This window comes from Panicum virgatum, chromosome 5K, assembly GCF_016808335.1.
Source record: "Panicum virgatum strain AP13 chromosome 5K, P.virgatum_v5, whole genome shotgun sequence".
Lineage (NCBI taxonomy): Eukaryota > Viridiplantae > Streptophyta > Magnoliopsida > Poales > Poaceae > Panicum > Panicum virgatum.
The window spans coordinates 11,483,975-11,499,824 of record NC_053140.1 but is presented as its reverse complement, the minus strand read 5'-3'; the positions used below and the strand labels follow the sequence as shown (position 1 = coordinate 11,499,824).

At 46.7% G+C, this 15,850-nt stretch overlaps 3 protein-coding genes across 7 annotated transcripts; 2 read left to right on the top strand and 1 right to left on the bottom strand.

Annotated features, from left to right (window-relative positions):
* The first annotated feature begins 951 nt into the window (after positions 1-951).
* On the top strand, positions 952-6,843 carry LOC120706324 (small G protein signaling modulator 1-like). 5 transcript variants are annotated; one of them, XR_005688252.1, is made up of 12 exons: positions 952-1,252; positions 1,362-1,686; positions 2,582-2,680; positions 2,888-2,991; positions 3,698-4,509; positions 4,596-4,718; positions 4,805-4,893; positions 4,992-5,192; positions 5,508-5,915; positions 6,015-6,098; positions 6,221-6,387; positions 6,502-6,816. XR_005688252.1 is itself a non-coding variant. In XM_039990944.1 (11 exons), the coding sequence occupies exons 2-11, from the start codon at positions 1,522-1,524 to the stop codon at positions 6,257-6,259; spliced, it is 2,124 nt and encodes a 707-aa protein (XP_039846878.1). In that variant the 5' UTR covers positions 998-1,256; positions 1,362-1,521; the 3' UTR covers positions 6,260-6,388. The 5 variants fall into 5 exon arrangements, 1 of the variants encoding a protein (XP_039846878.1); XR_005688251.1 differs by having other exon boundaries at positions 960-1,256; positions 6,502-6,843; XR_005688250.1 differs by having other exon boundaries at positions 995-1,256; positions 1,362-1,680; positions 5,508-6,098; positions 6,502-6,843.
* Positions 6,844-8,877: 2,034 nt separating this feature from the next.
* LOC120706323 (protein BFR2-like) lies at positions 8,878-13,039 on the top strand. The gene is made up of 12 exons (XM_039990943.1): positions 8,878-9,377; positions 9,507-9,596; positions 9,710-9,784; positions 9,911-10,021; positions 10,129-10,168; positions 10,259-10,322; positions 11,431-11,533; positions 11,635-11,730; positions 11,826-11,855; positions 12,121-12,220; positions 12,538-12,622; positions 12,732-13,039. The coding sequence occupies exons 2-12, from the start codon at positions 9,510-9,512 to the stop codon at positions 12,835-12,837; spliced, it is 897 nt and encodes a 298-aa protein (XP_039846877.1). The 5' UTR covers positions 8,878-9,377; positions 9,507-9,509; the 3' UTR covers positions 12,838-13,039.
* Positions 12,990-15,290, bottom strand: LOC120706322 (cytochrome P450 72A14-like). Its single transcript, XM_039990941.1, has 5 exons — positions 14,866-15,290; positions 14,446-14,666; positions 14,141-14,379; positions 13,660-14,056; positions 12,990-13,594 (listed from the first exon to the last, which is right to left on the bottom strand). The coding sequence occupies exons 1-5, from the start codon at positions 15,185-15,187 to the stop codon at positions 13,166-13,168; spliced, it is 1,608 nt and encodes a 535-aa protein (XP_039846875.1). The 5' UTR covers positions 15,188-15,290; the 3' UTR covers positions 12,990-13,165.
* Positions 15,291-15,850: the final 560 nt, after the last annotated feature.

Here is a 15,850-nt window from a genome sequence, read left to right as displayed (position 1 = left end):
AAAAGGAAGTTTGATAAATAAAACAAGTCCTTCAATGCACAATTTTATTTCGCAATTCCATAGAGATGCATGAGGTTGGATGGGGTTATAGGAAATGGAAACATCGGTCGATGGTAGTTTCAACAGGTTTCACAATGTTAAAAACAATGTATACCCCATTCATTCGGATGGAACACTATTCTCTCGTCATAATTTTTTGTCATGTCACCATTTTTACTTATATGGTAGTTTGTTTAATAAGATTGAACTTTCATCAGGACACCTATCATATTATTGCTTACAATTATTTATTTAAAAAGCATGAAGTACACGAGCTCTCTTTTTTAAACTATTGGCTGACTGTGGCGGGTGGTTGCGTCATATATTAGTATGTTCATATATTAGTATGTTGTTGTTGAACTGTAAACTTATTAGTAGGCCTACATTGTCGCCCGTTGGATATACGTGACAAGTTTAGAGACTGCAAGCTGAATTGTCAAATTGATGATATTGACTTTACTCCATCGGATGAAACTAAGATAACTACGTGGTGAGAGATTCTAGTTGGTTAGCCGACACTTGTCACCACAATTTGGTGGTTCCCAATCGAGTTGCCATAACCATGCCAAACTCCAAAAAACCAAAAAAAAAAAAGCATAACAACCGCATTAGTGCACTACGAACGTGCAACTTGTCATAATTATGATTAGCAACCAAACAATCGCAGCAGGAAATCAAAGATTGAGAGCGTTGCCCGCAACCAAACCCATGATTAGAAACCACGCGCTCGGACCAGCCGGAAGTAAACTGCCCGAATCGTACCGTACGTGCTGCCGCTCTGTCCGTGACGGAAAAGCCCCTACCCCTTCTGGCCGCCGCGCCGCTGCTCGGCCGTGGACTGAGGGGCAGAACCGGGATTCCGCAACTCCGAGGGGACTCGACTGGACTCGACGCGAGGGGAGGGTTTCCCCTCCCTCGTCTCTCTCTCTCTCTCTCTCTCTCTCTCTCTTATTCCGTTTTCCCACGAGATTCTATTCGACGCCGCCGGAATCAGACGTGCCGCATCGTCGGCGCCCTCGCCGCCGGCGACGCGGTTGTACAGCGGACCCGGGGTCCTTGAACTGAAGTCCTCTCTGGTGGTGGTGGTGGTGGTGGTGGTGGTGGAGAGGCGTCTCCCTCGTCCTCCTGCTGCCGGCCCTCTGCTGCAGGAGCTGGACTGGCGTGGAGTGGAGATCCATCCACCCCGCACCTGCCACGATCTCTTCCTTCTCGTGTCGGTAACCGCCCCGCGATTGCTTGGACGGATTGCTCTGGGGGGTTGGCTTTGCTCGCGGTCTAATCCAAATTTGTCTCGCTCCCTCTATTCTCTTCTCTCCGTCCAGTTGGCCGCGGATTTGCGTGCTGTGCTGTGGCGCCGCCCTGAAATCGAATCCATGGTTGGGTTCGGCTTGGTTCGTCTTCTTCAGCGCTCAGGATCAGTCTAGCCGGCGCGCGGGCGCCGTTTGGTTGTCGGAAGACATTTTGGAGCTCAAGTGAACCCCCATGCCCCAGGTGAGGTCCGGCCCCGATGGAGCCGGCGGGGAATACATCAAGTGGATGTGCGGCGCCGGCGGCCGAGCGGGCGGCGCCATGGCCAACCTCCAGCGCGGCGTCGGCTCCCTTGTCCGGGACATCGGCGACCCCTGCCTCAACCCCTCCCCAGTTAAGGTCGCTTACTCGCTTTGCTTCTTTATTTATCCGCTTCTGCTGTTTAATATGGATTGTATGATGGGTATTGATGCCGATGCCAATGCGAATGACGCTTTGCTCTCCCTTGTCTGTGATATTGGTGACCATCACCGCTTCATTGATTTTGTGTTGATCTTTACTGACAAGGAATGTGTTGCTTGCATTTTCCCTACCGGCAATATTAGCAGTATGCGTAGTGATAGCTCACTCATACAATTTGGTACCTGTTATACATGGTATAGATGGCACTTGGAATTTGCAGCCTTCTTATTTGTTGCAATTATGTGTATACTACCTATATTTAGTATTTATCCAAATGACTAAGAATAAATGTTTTGTTTACTATAGCATCTACACCGCTTGTAGGTCACTGGCCACAAATAAAGTTTACTGTCACATAAGATCCGTGGCAGGGTAAAACCATTTCCTTACTTCTTACTGTTATTTTAGGATGCTGTAGATGTTCTCCCATTCATATGTAATGCAGTAGCCTCAAATAGAAGCTGTTACGGAAATAATGTACTCCTGTGATTCCTTGATTAATTCCTCTTTTTTAATATGGTCACAATTTTCAAGGAGCACATCCTAAATGCTAATATCAATATGGTGCCATAAAGATGATGTCATGATGATGACACACTAACTATCTACCATTCAAGTAATCATAACCTATGAACTAGAAATCCTAATAAAAATATGACCGTATCCATTTGCCCCAAGAGTAAATGGAACAATGAATTATACATGCTTGTTATATTATTATATTCATTTGTCACAAGAGTATATGAAACTAGACCTATACATGTCATTCTCTTGATAATTTCTTTTCCTTGCACTACTGACAGCTTTGCCTTTTCTGTCGGCAACTATACAGGGGAACAGAATGCTCAAACCAGAAAAATGGCAGACATGTTTTGACAGCGACGGAAGGGTTATATGTTTCCGGAAAGCCCTTAAATTCATTGTCTTAGGGGTGAGTTAACTATGTAGTTGATGTTTGAGGATATTCCCTTTGTGAATAATTTTGTTTCAGTCTTCAGGCTTCACAATCACATACTGGTCTCAGATCTGATATAGCTGATTTTTTTCATCACCTAGAGAACCATTTGCACAACTACGAATAATTTAACTTCATCAAAGGGGTTACATAACAAGTTCTACACCCTTTAACAATGTGCAGGGCGTGGATCCTTCTATTCGAGCGGAAGTTTGGGAATTTCTTCTTGGCTGCTATGCCTTAAGCAGCACGTCAGAATATAGGGGAAAGTTAAGAGCTGCTCGAAGGTGATAAATTTTCATGTTCTTGGTATAAGTGTCATTTTTGTTTACAAGCTTAAGAGGTTTGCATTTTTATGTTCTATAAGAGAATGCTGCTGTCGGCATCAGTGTTGTCACCTTTGTATTCATAAACTTACTGCTCTAGCAAAATTCCCTACCTTTCGTTGTCCCAATTTCCAAATTAATGTTATGTTATAGTTAAAATTATGTGCATACCATAGAACATGGCATTGACAATAATGTGTCTCCATTCTCGTTTGGACTCTGGAGTGACAGTTTTGACGCTTTGAACTGCTTTTTAAGATACTGCCTTTTTTACATACATTTCCCTTCTATTTCCTCGTACAACTTCCTTACATGCACTCTCTAGTGGATAAACTGATGTTGTCAATACAATGTAGATTAGATATAGTGCTTGTTCTGACTTTTTCTATTCCATTTCATGTAACTCCCTCTACAATTGGATTTATTTTCTCCTATATATCTCGTTTTCATTCTTTTGCTATTTTTCTATTGTTTTGGAGCATTCTTCCTTTTTTTTGTTTTGGCCCTTTCGATTTGTTCCATTGTTGACAGCATGATCAGTATTTGAACAAAAATAATTTTAAACCTTCGAGACTCCAATACTTTCCTTTCTGCTTTTACACCACATGTACCATTGGAAATCTAGAAGGTTCTAACTTGATGCTTTTCTCTTTTTTTTTCTATGTAGGGAGAGGTATCATTATTTAGTTAGACAATGCCAGAGCATGCATGCAAGCATTGGTACAGGTGAGCTTGCCTACGCTATCGGATCGAAGCAGATGGATGTCAGGACTTTGCCCAAAGAAATTTGTACTGGAGAAGAAGTCAGCACGAGTCAGCAAACTTCACATGAAGCACCTTGCAATGTAGTGGAAAATTCCAATTTGAATTGCGGGTCTGATGGCACACCTCAGTCTCAGAAACGAAAAGGCTGTAGTAAATCAGCAGAACCAATTGGTTTTAATATACATAATGATAGCTCTGTATATGATTCTTCCAGTTTTATGGTACCTTCCACAGCGGTGAATAGTTGCTTGAGAGATTTCGGAGATTATGTTGACATTGGTGAACCAAGGTATGACAGTGAGACCTTCACCAATTTACCTTCCCTGTCTGGTACAAACTTGTTTGCAAATGGTGGTGAGAATAGCAATGGAGTTGAGGAAAGTCATTGTAGTTTCTCGGTTCCTGAAGATAGGTTAAGGCCCCGTGATGAACGCATGCACAGCTTCCAAATCAATAATAACATAGATCTGATTATAGAGTCAAATTCATTCTCCAATGATTTGTTTCGACCTAGCAACAGTGACTCAGCCATCTTTCACTCCGATGCATACAAGCAGGATAGATGGTTAGATGATGACTATAGTAAGGAAATTATAGACTCCTTGAGGATATCTGATGCACCAGAAGCAGATTTAGTTGATGGAACCAAATCAAATGGTTCAATTGCCGACAAGGATAGAATCTCCGAATGGCTTTGGACACTGCATCGAATTGGTATGTTTATATTCTCAATTTGCACAATTCTTGTGGTCTCCTCTAATTGTGTTCTAATTAGGGATTAATTTTTTTTTCTGATGCAGTGGTCGATGTGGTGAGAACAGATAGTCACCTTGATTTCTTTGGAGAATCAAGGAATATGGCTAGAATGTCTGATATACTTGCAGTTTATGCATGGGTTGATCCCTCCACTGGATACTGTCAAGGTTTGCATATTTCATGGAGCTCCATTTTCTATGTTGTCTGATTATTCTTGACATATCTAATCCTGAATAACACAAGTTAATTATAGGTATGAGTGATCTGCTGTCACCTTTTGTTGTTATATATGAGGATGATGCGGATGCCTTTTGGTGCTTTGAGATGCTACTGAGAAGGATGGTAACTTACATCTATCATAACTTCAATTGCTGTCCATTAGTTCGGTTTTACATTACTTGATGATGATGTACATTTCTTCTGCATGTTGTTGTCCTCAGCGTGAAAATTTCCAGATGGAGGGACCAACGGGAGTTATGAAGCAGTTGCAAGCATTGTGGAAGATCATGGAACTGACAGATGTTGAATTATTTGAACATTTGTCGGCAATTGGTGCTGAAAGCCTTCATTTCGCTTTCCGGATGCTGCTAGTGCTTTTTCGCCGGGAGCTATCTTTTGAGGAATCACTGATCATGTGGGAGGTCTGGCTCTTCATGATATCTGTCTTATTTTGGACAGTTCGCTGTTGACTAGTTATTCCGTGAAGTTAATATATGAATTTTTTGAAATAGAGATATAGGTGAAATCTAGGCCTAAATAGTTCATAACAAAAACAGTTTATGTTTATAACAACCTATTGATATTAATTTACTTCATTAATTAATGCGAAGAGATTCTATGTGGCATTTTCTTACTGCACATAACCACGGCGAAGTGGCCCTTTGATGCTGTTATTTTACTCTAAATGCTTATAACATTATAATCTTGTTTTGCTAAGCAACTATTCTTGTCTTCAGATGATGTGGGCTGCTGATTTTGATGAAGAAGCAATCAGGCGTTTAGAAGAGAACTGTCTAGGACCATTGCTGGTTGATCTGAGGACTGATTTATCATGTGAAGTTAAAGAAGTGCCTCGGATGAACAGTTCCACGAGAAGAAAATCCAAAACCAGGAAAACCCATCGTAGGAATGGTGAAATCTGTGGAGCTTGCCACCCTGGAACGAGATCCAGTACAAGAAATCATCTTTGTGGTTTGTCAGGTGCTACTATATGGGCAAGGCCTCAGCAGATGCCACAACTGAGTGCAAATGTGCTGGCAAGGAGTGGAGATGACGAACTGCCTATTTTCTGTGTAGCGGCAATCTTGATAATCAATCGCCACAGGATAATTAGAGGGACCCGCTCAATAGATGATGCAATCAAGGCAAGTTCAGAAACTACTTTCTTTCTTGTCAATTCAATCTTTGTGTTTTTGAAATCATTGCTTGTAGCTATTTATTCAATTGCAATGGACATTCTTCAGATGTTCAACGACAATGTGCTAAAAATCAATGTAAAAAGATGCGTACGCTTGGCCATCAAGCTGAGGAAGAAGTACTTGTACAAGGTAAATTCTGATGCAGCACTGTTGAACTTGTTTTCATCTAACTTGGGTCTTACTAACATCAGCACCAGCACCATCCACTCTGAGGTTGGTTTTTTATTGTTCTGCCTTGTCGTTTGAAGCAGTCATTGAAAGGAGGCTCGAGTGATGATAAAGAAAGTTGAAGGGCCTGCATTTCCGTTGTAGAAAAATACTAGGTATTTCTCCATCATGCATTACTGACTAGGGTTGGTGAAGCGGTATTGGCCAGAAGTTCAACACATCTCCAAGATCCGTTACTCAGCATTGCAAGGTATGCAGTGCACTGGCTCCCTTTTTCTGCATCTGTTTGCTGGCTAGACAAGAGTTGTGGTGAAGTGTTGGCAGATGGCAAATGGCTGACATATTTGTGGTTGCCTTGTTTCAGGAAACATGTACATACTAGTATACTTGAACACAACAGATGAAGCTGTTGAAGTAAAGAAGAAGAAAAAAAGAATTGATTCCACCGTGCTGCTGTATTACTGGTGTTGTCATTGTTTTCGTTGTGCCCATTTGGCAGGGATAATGCACGTGATGATTGTATTTATCGATCTGGAGGTTTGAGTGGGGTGTGCCCTGTGCAGGGCATGCAAATCACACGGAAGAACGGAACAGAAAAAGAAAGGGTTGAAGTGTACAAAGTGTGAACCGGGCAATCCATTCTTTGGAGCAAAACTAGTTTAAGCGGTTTCACGTCGTTATGAATGCAAATTATTTCATATTATTACCCAGCGTGTTGCACTATTTTGTTTAAGTTGTCACATGCTATCAGGTAGACTTTAAACAAGGACTGGCGACTGAAACAGGCTCAAAGCCTCAAACTGATGTTTTGCTTGTAAAAAACTTCAAAGATGGATAGAGGTTATCCGGCCGGTTGAACGGAAAGATCTCAGGGCCCTATCAAGATCGGTATGAGCTTCGCAAGCAGAGATAAACATCGCACAGCTCAAGATGCCCTTGCCCTCCCCCGGCGCCGCTGCATTGCTCGTACGCTGCCTTCTCCTCGCCCCTGTTGTCGCCCACCGCCCCTCAGAGTTCAGCCCGGCTGCTAGCGCTCCCACGCCGCCTCACCAGACCAACGGCACCGGACCTGCCTCCTGCTCGGGGAAGGGTTCGGTGTCGCCACGTGTCCCCCGAGGAGGGATGCTCATCACCAACAGCCGGAGACACGGACCTCTCCTGGTGGCTCCGGGACCTCCACTTGTCTTCTGGACCTCCTAAGCGCACGCGCCAGCACTGCGCCCAGGAGGGGTCCGGGGCTGCCACGTGCCCCACTACCGCTGCGCAGACGCAGGCGCGAGTCTTCCGCGTTCAATGCGGGTGGCTGAGGCGTACTCTGCCGCCGCAGAGCACGGGGCAGCTTTTGCCAGACTCTACCATTGGTCGCGTATTACCAAGGTGCACAATGCAGAAGCAGGCGCCGCGCGCGGCACATGCCAGTCTGCCGCATTAAATGGATACGACGGCACGACCCTTTCCATCATACTGCCTACGCCGCAAGCTACGCGGCATGAACAGCATGTGTGGCGCAGCCTACCCGGCTAGCTGCAAGCGCCGCACCAACAAGACAGGGCAAGACCACGCCGGTCGGAGGATCTGCGCCGGTCAGTACATCCATGTAGACAAGGCAAGGAAATCCTGGAATAAAATCTCCGCCGCCTGCAACGCTATAATGCTTTGTACCATATGTTATTTTATACTACATCGCTGGACACTCCCTCCGCTATCAGGGGCTCCCACACTCTCCACTCTCTAGAATCCAGATCTCTCTGAGGGGAGGAGAGAGAGCCCACTACACAGCTCATCCTCTCGGATTCACTCCGAACAATCCCGTTCTAACTCACAGACAAGCAATACAAACACACAGTGGATGTAGGGTATTACGCTCCGGCGGCCCGAACCACACTAAACCTTCTGTGCTCATCGTGTTCTTGCATCTAGATCGAACTAATCCTAGCTACCCCCGAGTTCATTCTCCCTCAGGGCTTAGACGTGTGCATTCTGCCGGCTGGGTTTACCACCCGACATGCCCCCACCTCCAGCAACCTCGAACCCTAAAACTTTGCCGCCTCCCTCCACCATCTTGGGCATCAGTGACCTCGCTGGCCGCTCTTCCCACCTCCCACCCCTCCCCCTACCCTAGTTCGCAACCCCCGTCGCCACCATCACCATCGTGAGTCGAAGGAGGAAGAAGCCCTTTTGTGATGAATCGGCACAAAATCGCATATGCGATGAATAGATTTCCCGACAATTACTTCCCAGACCCAAGAACAAGCAAGGAGAAGCTCGCCATCCTAAAAAAACATCGCACATCCCAAGATGTCATTTGGGCAATTACCTCCCAGGCCCAAGAACCTGGTTGGGGGCAACTACCTCCCTGACCTGATAGCTGGATTAGACGATTACCCCCATCGGCCAACTCCAGCAAGCCACTCGCTACCTCCTTGGCCTAACAACTGGATTAGACAATTACCCAGTGGCCAGCTCTAACGATCTACTCGTGTTCTTTCCTCCTCTATTCTAGCGGCGGCGCCACAAATTCTCTCACCGTCGGTGACCTCACCGACGTCGCCAGTTCGGCATATAAGGTTTGAAATAGGCCAGACCTCTTTTGGCTGATAGGTAAACTCTCGAAATATGCTCTACAACTATAGATAAAATAATAAATTCATAATCGTCGTACATATTTAAATTCCTGTTTTATTAAAAAAACAACTATAAATGTTTTTTTCTAACATAAACCGGCTAAAATCCTTGCCGAAAGCCCCCCACGTCATCCATCCATACCCTAGGCGCCAGTGTGCTCGTGGCGGCGGACTGGCGGTGGTGTCCCCTCCCTTCCTCTCCTCCCCGCAAGATCCGGCGCGCCAGCGCCTCTCAGCCGGGCGGCCCTAGCAGCTCGCGGCCCCACCATCTGGCAGGGTAGCCGGCGGCGGAGCACCGCCTTCTCCTTCGACGGGCAACCCGCCCCGCCCACACGGCAACAAGGCCCGCTTCTTCGGCACCGCGACCCATCTCCTCCCTTCGCTCCCCCAGCGCCCGCCGCTCCCCACGCGGTCGGCCCGTGCGCCGCCCTCCACGCTCCCCTGCCCAGCTGCAGCTCGAATCCGGCTGGTGAGGCAGCACCCTCCCTTCCCACGACTTCTCTGTTCATTCTCTCGGCCTTGGTCTTCCTTTCCTAGAGGCGACGGCAGGGCGACTTGCGCTGCCCGTTCTTCGTCGAGCGACGGGCGCCTCCCCGGCGACGAACATCCCACAGGGGTATGCCTGCCTATTCCCCTCCCTTCCCATCCTGCTGCGCGAAATCAAACACCCAAACCCCTAACGTATGGTATTTGTATTCGGATCTGACCATGATTTTACCTACTGAATTCGATCATTTTGCAACAGTACATGACCATGTCCTATACTGGGTCCGCCCCTGTGAACCAGCACAAGGAGGAGGATGCCTTGAGAGGTCGCGCGGTCAAAAACCAGAAGGTGACACCAAACTTTGTTGCTTTCATTTGTTAACTCAACAGCTTTGCGTCATCGTGTGCTAGATATATTTGCTTTCGAAATCCTTACCTGTCTTTGCGTTATGTTCCCTGCAGGTGGTATGGGACAAGACCCTGGAGATGAGATTCCTGCTGCAGAAGGCGTTTGCCACTTCTAACAAGCTGCCCCAGGTCTCGCTCTCAGTTTGCCGCAGCAAGCATCTTCTTGGGCTTTTCATACCTGTTCCCTCTCTGATGCAGGATCGTCACTAGGTTGAATTCTAAACTCAAATTTATTCTGATTATGCTGTATTGCAGGAACCCACCAAAACAAGGTTTTTCAATCATGATAAGCAGATAGAGCAAGCCTATGAGGAGTTGCTGAATTCGTCAAAGCAGACTCTGGCTAGCATGAGGGAACTACAAGAGGTTCAATTAGTTGCATATATTATTTTTTCCCCTTTCAATGCTATGGTATTTGCTCAATATCATTGAAAGGATTTCTTACGGTATTTAGTACCTGAAACTACCTATAGGCTTTGCTGGAGAGTAACCAGGCTGTAAAGGATGCCGATGGTATTTGCTACTCTCCATCCAGTTCTTGTTATACTGACAAAACTGTGGTATGCTATCTATATTTGTTCATAATTCTTGACTTGATTCCAGAAATTCCTTCTACTTCCAATGGAGAGAATGACGAGTGGTCAGAAGTACAGAGATTGCAGAGAAGGTAAATTTGTGTTAAAAAGTAACTAGCTAACCATCATGCTTGAAAAAGGACTTCAATGTGCTATGCAATTATTTGAAGTTGCTTGCACTTTTTTGAGTAACCTCTCTTTTTTTTCTTTTTTTACAATACCATTACCATAAGAACGTCCATTTCGAATGCATATCAGGTCCTACTAGCAGTAGTTAATTTCTTTTATAGTTTTATGTGTAATGAAAATCTGCTCTAGCCTCCTAATACAGCTTCTATTTAGATTTTTTGAAACCAAACTCTGATATAGCCAGAGTGTGGAAAAGTAGTAGCCAACAAACTAACAATCATACAATATTTATTGCGTAAAATAACTTGTAGATTGGATGCTAGATTGAGTTACCGTCCTGGGTCTCAGCTGTTCTTGCTTGTTGCCTGAGACTCTTGTATGAGTCTCGGCCATAAAATTGCAGCGCTGATTGTCAGGTATCCAATATAATATGAAATTGCTGGCTGTCCTGCAAGCTAATTATTTTTCTTCATCCCATAAGTTTCTACAATCGAGAAATTTGGTTCCACCATAGGTGTACTTGGTGGTGTACATTTCTTTGCCCAAGATTGGTAGTAGGAAATGTACGCAACAAAGACCTAAATTCTATTTATTCTTGCTTGAAGTAGATGGAAAAAGGCTATGTGCTGCGCAAATAAAGTAATGTGACTAAGGTGCTTGGAATTATGGAGGATTGCTACTGATTGGCAATCGGTATATTGCTTTGTGTTGTGTTAACCAATATATTTGGATTTTCCATAAAGTAAATTGGTTTTGAGATCAATATGGGCATCCTACATGTAAGTTTTGCTTTGCACTAACTTCCTTCAAGAAAGTTATAGTGGCTCCACATCGGATTCAATGCTGTGCAAGCATATGAGGCAACAGACATTAATAAAAAGTACAATTAGATCTCAAGGATACACTGCCATAACATGAACTCATGAAGACTCTGAGTGGGAAATCAAAAGTCCCAACAGCTATATGTTTGCTAACTTTCAAGCATTTGTACATATGCTGCTTGGTGTTTCAGTGCTTGGTTTTATGTGCTTATACAAAATGAACCTGATTTTGATATTTATTTGTATATAGGATAACAACATTTAGAAATACAGAGGTCGATAAATGGCAGAGGAAAATACAGGTCACGACGGGTGCTGCTGCCCTGAAAGGAAAGCTACATGCATTTAATCAGGTTGCCTGAATACTTATTTAGCTACTTTGGTAACTTTTACGCTTAGCAAGTCTGAATGACTAAATCTAAAGCCTGTACTCTTTCCCCTTGTGTTAGAACAGAACATAAGTGACCAAGTTGCTGGTTACATGAGAGATCCAAGCCGAATGATTAACAGGATGTACTTAACCAAATCTACTGTTGGTGTATTCGGAGAGGTAATTTTGATGCATCTGTCATAAAGGACTACCAATCATATTTGTGCACCTTCTTTTTTAAATATTAGCATGTAAATCTTCCATTTATATTTCAGGATGCGGGAGAACCTGGAGCAGTTGAGGAGGTTTGAGCATTTGTTCTCTTGTTATTCTTTCAAATCCCTGTGTCACCTTCAAACTACTGAAATTTTACAGTTTGTAGTTCATTGAAGCTCATTTCTTCCAATTGAGATGAACATTCTTTTTTTTCGAGACACATAAGCTTTGGTATCAGAATGGTTTTTTGTTTATACAATTAGAGGATATATATATATATATATATATATATATATATATATATATATGGATTCACTTCCTGGCCTCATTTCTTCTCCTTGCTCTGTATCTCAGGGGCACATTGTGGAAGGTGATCCTGAACTTATTGATGATTCTGAGTTTTATCAACAACTTCTCAAGGAGTTTCTCGAGTCGTGTGATAGAGGATCATCAGGTTAGTTCATCTATATTTACACTCATAGGCACCACCAGGCAATTTCAGCCCCAGTTATCCAGCATATCAGTCTAAAATCCTGTTGCAATTTGAATGTGTAGCCTTTTGAGAAATACATTAAACTTATCTGGCTTTTTTTTACATATATCTCAATGTGCATACCAAAATCTGGCTCGTCTGGAAAAAAAATATGCATATATTTTTTTAGAAATTTCTTGAAGTGTTCATTAACTCGTATCTTTCAATAGCTGTAAGAAGTGTATATTTGTTTCTATTTCCACCTTAAACACTTGTCAATGACCGTTTAATGTATGCAGACTCAGCATTTTATACTCTACAAAAGCAGCAGGTGAAAAAGAGAAAGCTTGTTGATCGCCGCGCTTCAAAGAGCAGAAAGATAAGGTTTGGTCCCTATTCTCCTCTGCTTGTTGGCTGCCAGAGATTTTTTCCAACTTCTTAACCTACTTTTGGGTTATCGTGTTCTTTTTTCACTCTTACGTGATTTGTCCAGGTATCATGTTCACGAGAAGATCACAAATTTCATGGCCCCGGTACCCATGGCTGTTCCTCCAATGGCTCCGAAGTTGTTTGAGAATTTATTTGGCACGACCAACTAGAAACCCACCAAAGCATGAATTCAAATTTCACATAACATGTAGCGATTTTTTGTATTTTTAAAATTGTAGCATGTCTGATGTTGCTATAGACTTCAATCTGTGAATCGAACATTTCCATGATCTGATCAGTTTTGTGCATCGGCAAGCAAATGTAAGGATCAATCTTATCGTAAATTTTTGCTAGTATAATCTGCCATAAAAATTTCTTGCTAGTATAATACTACATTTCTTTAACAAAAATATAGTTGGTTTAGACTTCGGAGTCTAGACGACAGCCCATCCATTATTTGTTCCTTACTTCCAGAAACTAAGTCCATGCAGAGGCAGCTCAGGGGAGCTTCCTGAGCTTGACCTGCGCGCCGTGCTCCGGCCTGAGCAGCGGGGCGGAGAAGGGCGCGTGCGAGTAGGACGGTGAGAGCTCGAACGTGAAGCTTCGCAGGATCATGGCGAGCCCCATCTTGGCCTCCAGCAGCGCGAAGCTCTGGCCGACGCAGGTCCTCGGCCCGCCGCCGAACGAGAAGAAGGCCGGCCTGCCGCCGGCCGCTCTGGCGACCCCCTCCGCGAACCTCTCCGGCCTGAACTCGTCCGCGTCGGGCCCCCACACGTCCCTGTCGTGGTGGATGCACAGCAGCGGCAGCACCAGCACCACCCCCGCCGGGTACCTGACGCCGCCGAGCTCCACCGGCTTGTACGTCCGGCGGTGCACCGCCGGCAGCGGCGAGTAGAGCCTTAGCACCTCGTGCAGCACCATCGTCACCTGCGATTGCGATTACGGTTACAAGATGCCGAATCGATCGCCGGCGAGCGAAATGGAAAGCTTACGATTTTGAGGCGGCTGAGGCCGTCGTAATCCGGCGGCGGCGTCCCGGCTCCGCCGACGACCCGGAGCACCTCCTCCCTCGCGCGGTCCTGCCACTCCGGATGCATGGAGAGCACGACCATGGTCCACGTGAGCAGCCCCGACGTGGTCTCCATGCCGGCGAAGTAGAACAGCTTGCACTCCCCGATGACGTCCTCCGTGGACATGCCGCCACCGGAGCCTCCGCCGCCGCCGCTGGAGTGCTCCATGTTGGACTCCAGCAGCAGGCCGAGGAGGTCGTCGCCGGCGGCCGCGCCGGCTCTCATCGCGCCCTCTCTCTTGGCGATGATCCCTCTCAGGATCCCCTCGATCTCCCGCGCGATCCGCTTCATCCGCCGGTTGATCCTTGTCGGCAGCATTCTACACGAAGGGGTCGATTTGCCGTGGTACTCGCCATTGACAAGCAAGCGGAAGGTACTAGATCGAATCGAAGAACTAACTCACATATAGCCCGGGATGTGTATCTTGTTGGCGATGAGCATGGCGAGCCTGACCTGCTCCTCCTGCAGCTCGAAGATCCTCCTGCCCTCGAGGTAGCTGCTGCCGAACGCGGCGCGGGAGATGACGTCCCCCGTCAGCCTCTGCATCTCCGGCCAGACGTCCATCTCGCCGCCGCCCGCCGCCAGACCCTCCCACCTGCGCACCAGGTCGGCGCAGCACGAGGCGAAGGCCGGCAGCATGCCCTGAAACGAGGTTGAAGATGACTGATCGATCCATGACGGATTCAGCTAGCTGTGTTGATCGATTACCTTGAGCTTGTCGAGGTGGAAGGCGGGCTTGATGATCCTCCGGTGCCTGGCCCACTTGGCGCCCTCGTGGGTGCTCACGCCGTTGTGCAGCAGCCGCTGGAGCTGCCCGAAGCCGACCTTCTGGAAGTGGCCGAACTTGTTGGACAGGACCTGCCGCGCCACCTCCGGCTCGGCGACGGTCACCATCGGCACCGGCCCGGACCAGGTGATCGACGTCTTGCCTGCCCTTGTCGCCAATCCATTTTCAAAGTAGTTTGCTTAATTACTGTGTCCTTGTCAGCAATCATACACGTGCACGAATGTAGTCGGTGAAAGTGAAGTTGCTGATGTATAGTAGAACGAATTTTCTTGGCGTGGAAAGACCGGCACACGGCAGACGGCGACAGCGAGAGAGGAGATCGAAAGCTGCTAAACACGCACCGTGCTCGTCCATGGCGTGGTGGAGGAGCGGCGCGACCCTGGGGACGACGGCGTGGCAGCCCGGCGGGAGGGGCGGGCGGGCCCTGGCCTCCCGGGCGAGGCGGTCGGCCAGCGGCGCGTCGCCGGCCAGCGGGCGGTACGCGGTGCCGCGGAGGCCCTGCGCCCGCAGCGCCCGGCCCAGGCGCCGCGGCCGCAGCCATGCCCACTCCGCCAGCGCGCGCGCCGCGGCGGCGAGGACGGCCACGCACAGCAGCAGCAGCAACAACAACGGCGCCTGCGCCGCCTCCCACGACGATCCAGCTGCTGGCACGCTCGTCTCCATGGCTCGACCGGCTACCTGCTGATCGATCGAGAAGCTAGGCTCGTGGTGGGGTGACTCTGCGACTGGGAGGGGGGAAATCTTTTAGAGAGGCGGGCGTGGTGTTCCTCAATTCCTCCCCGTCCTTATCCCACTCGGCGCCGTCAGTGACGAGTAAGGCCGAAAAGTTGTTCGTCCCGTAGCACATTTCATTGTTACATGATAAATAATGTTCAATCATAAACTAATTAGATTTAAAAAATTCATCTCATGTTAATCAATTAGATTGTATAATTAATTATTTTTTCAACTCCGTTTAATATTTCATACATGTGTCCGAACATTCGATGTGATATGTAATATAGAAAAAATTTTGGGAAATCTTTGCTCCGTGAGGAAGTGGAAGCAGAAGCGGTCGCAGGATCCAGGACCAGGATGTACTAGCGAGTAGCCGTGAGGAAGAGGCGCTGCTTTTTCGGCGTACGCACGCTGACCCGAGCTGATGTTGAGTTCTCCGTGAAGAAAAAAAAACAAAAAAAGATGTAGCAGCGACACTCGAAGCATGCATGCGTTTCGTGGGGTCGCTCTCAGCGTTTCTCTGATGCCGATTGGCCTCGCACTTGAATCCTATGCGAATCCAGAACTGTGAAAAAAGAAACGAAATTTCTCAAGAAAAAAGGCGATAGC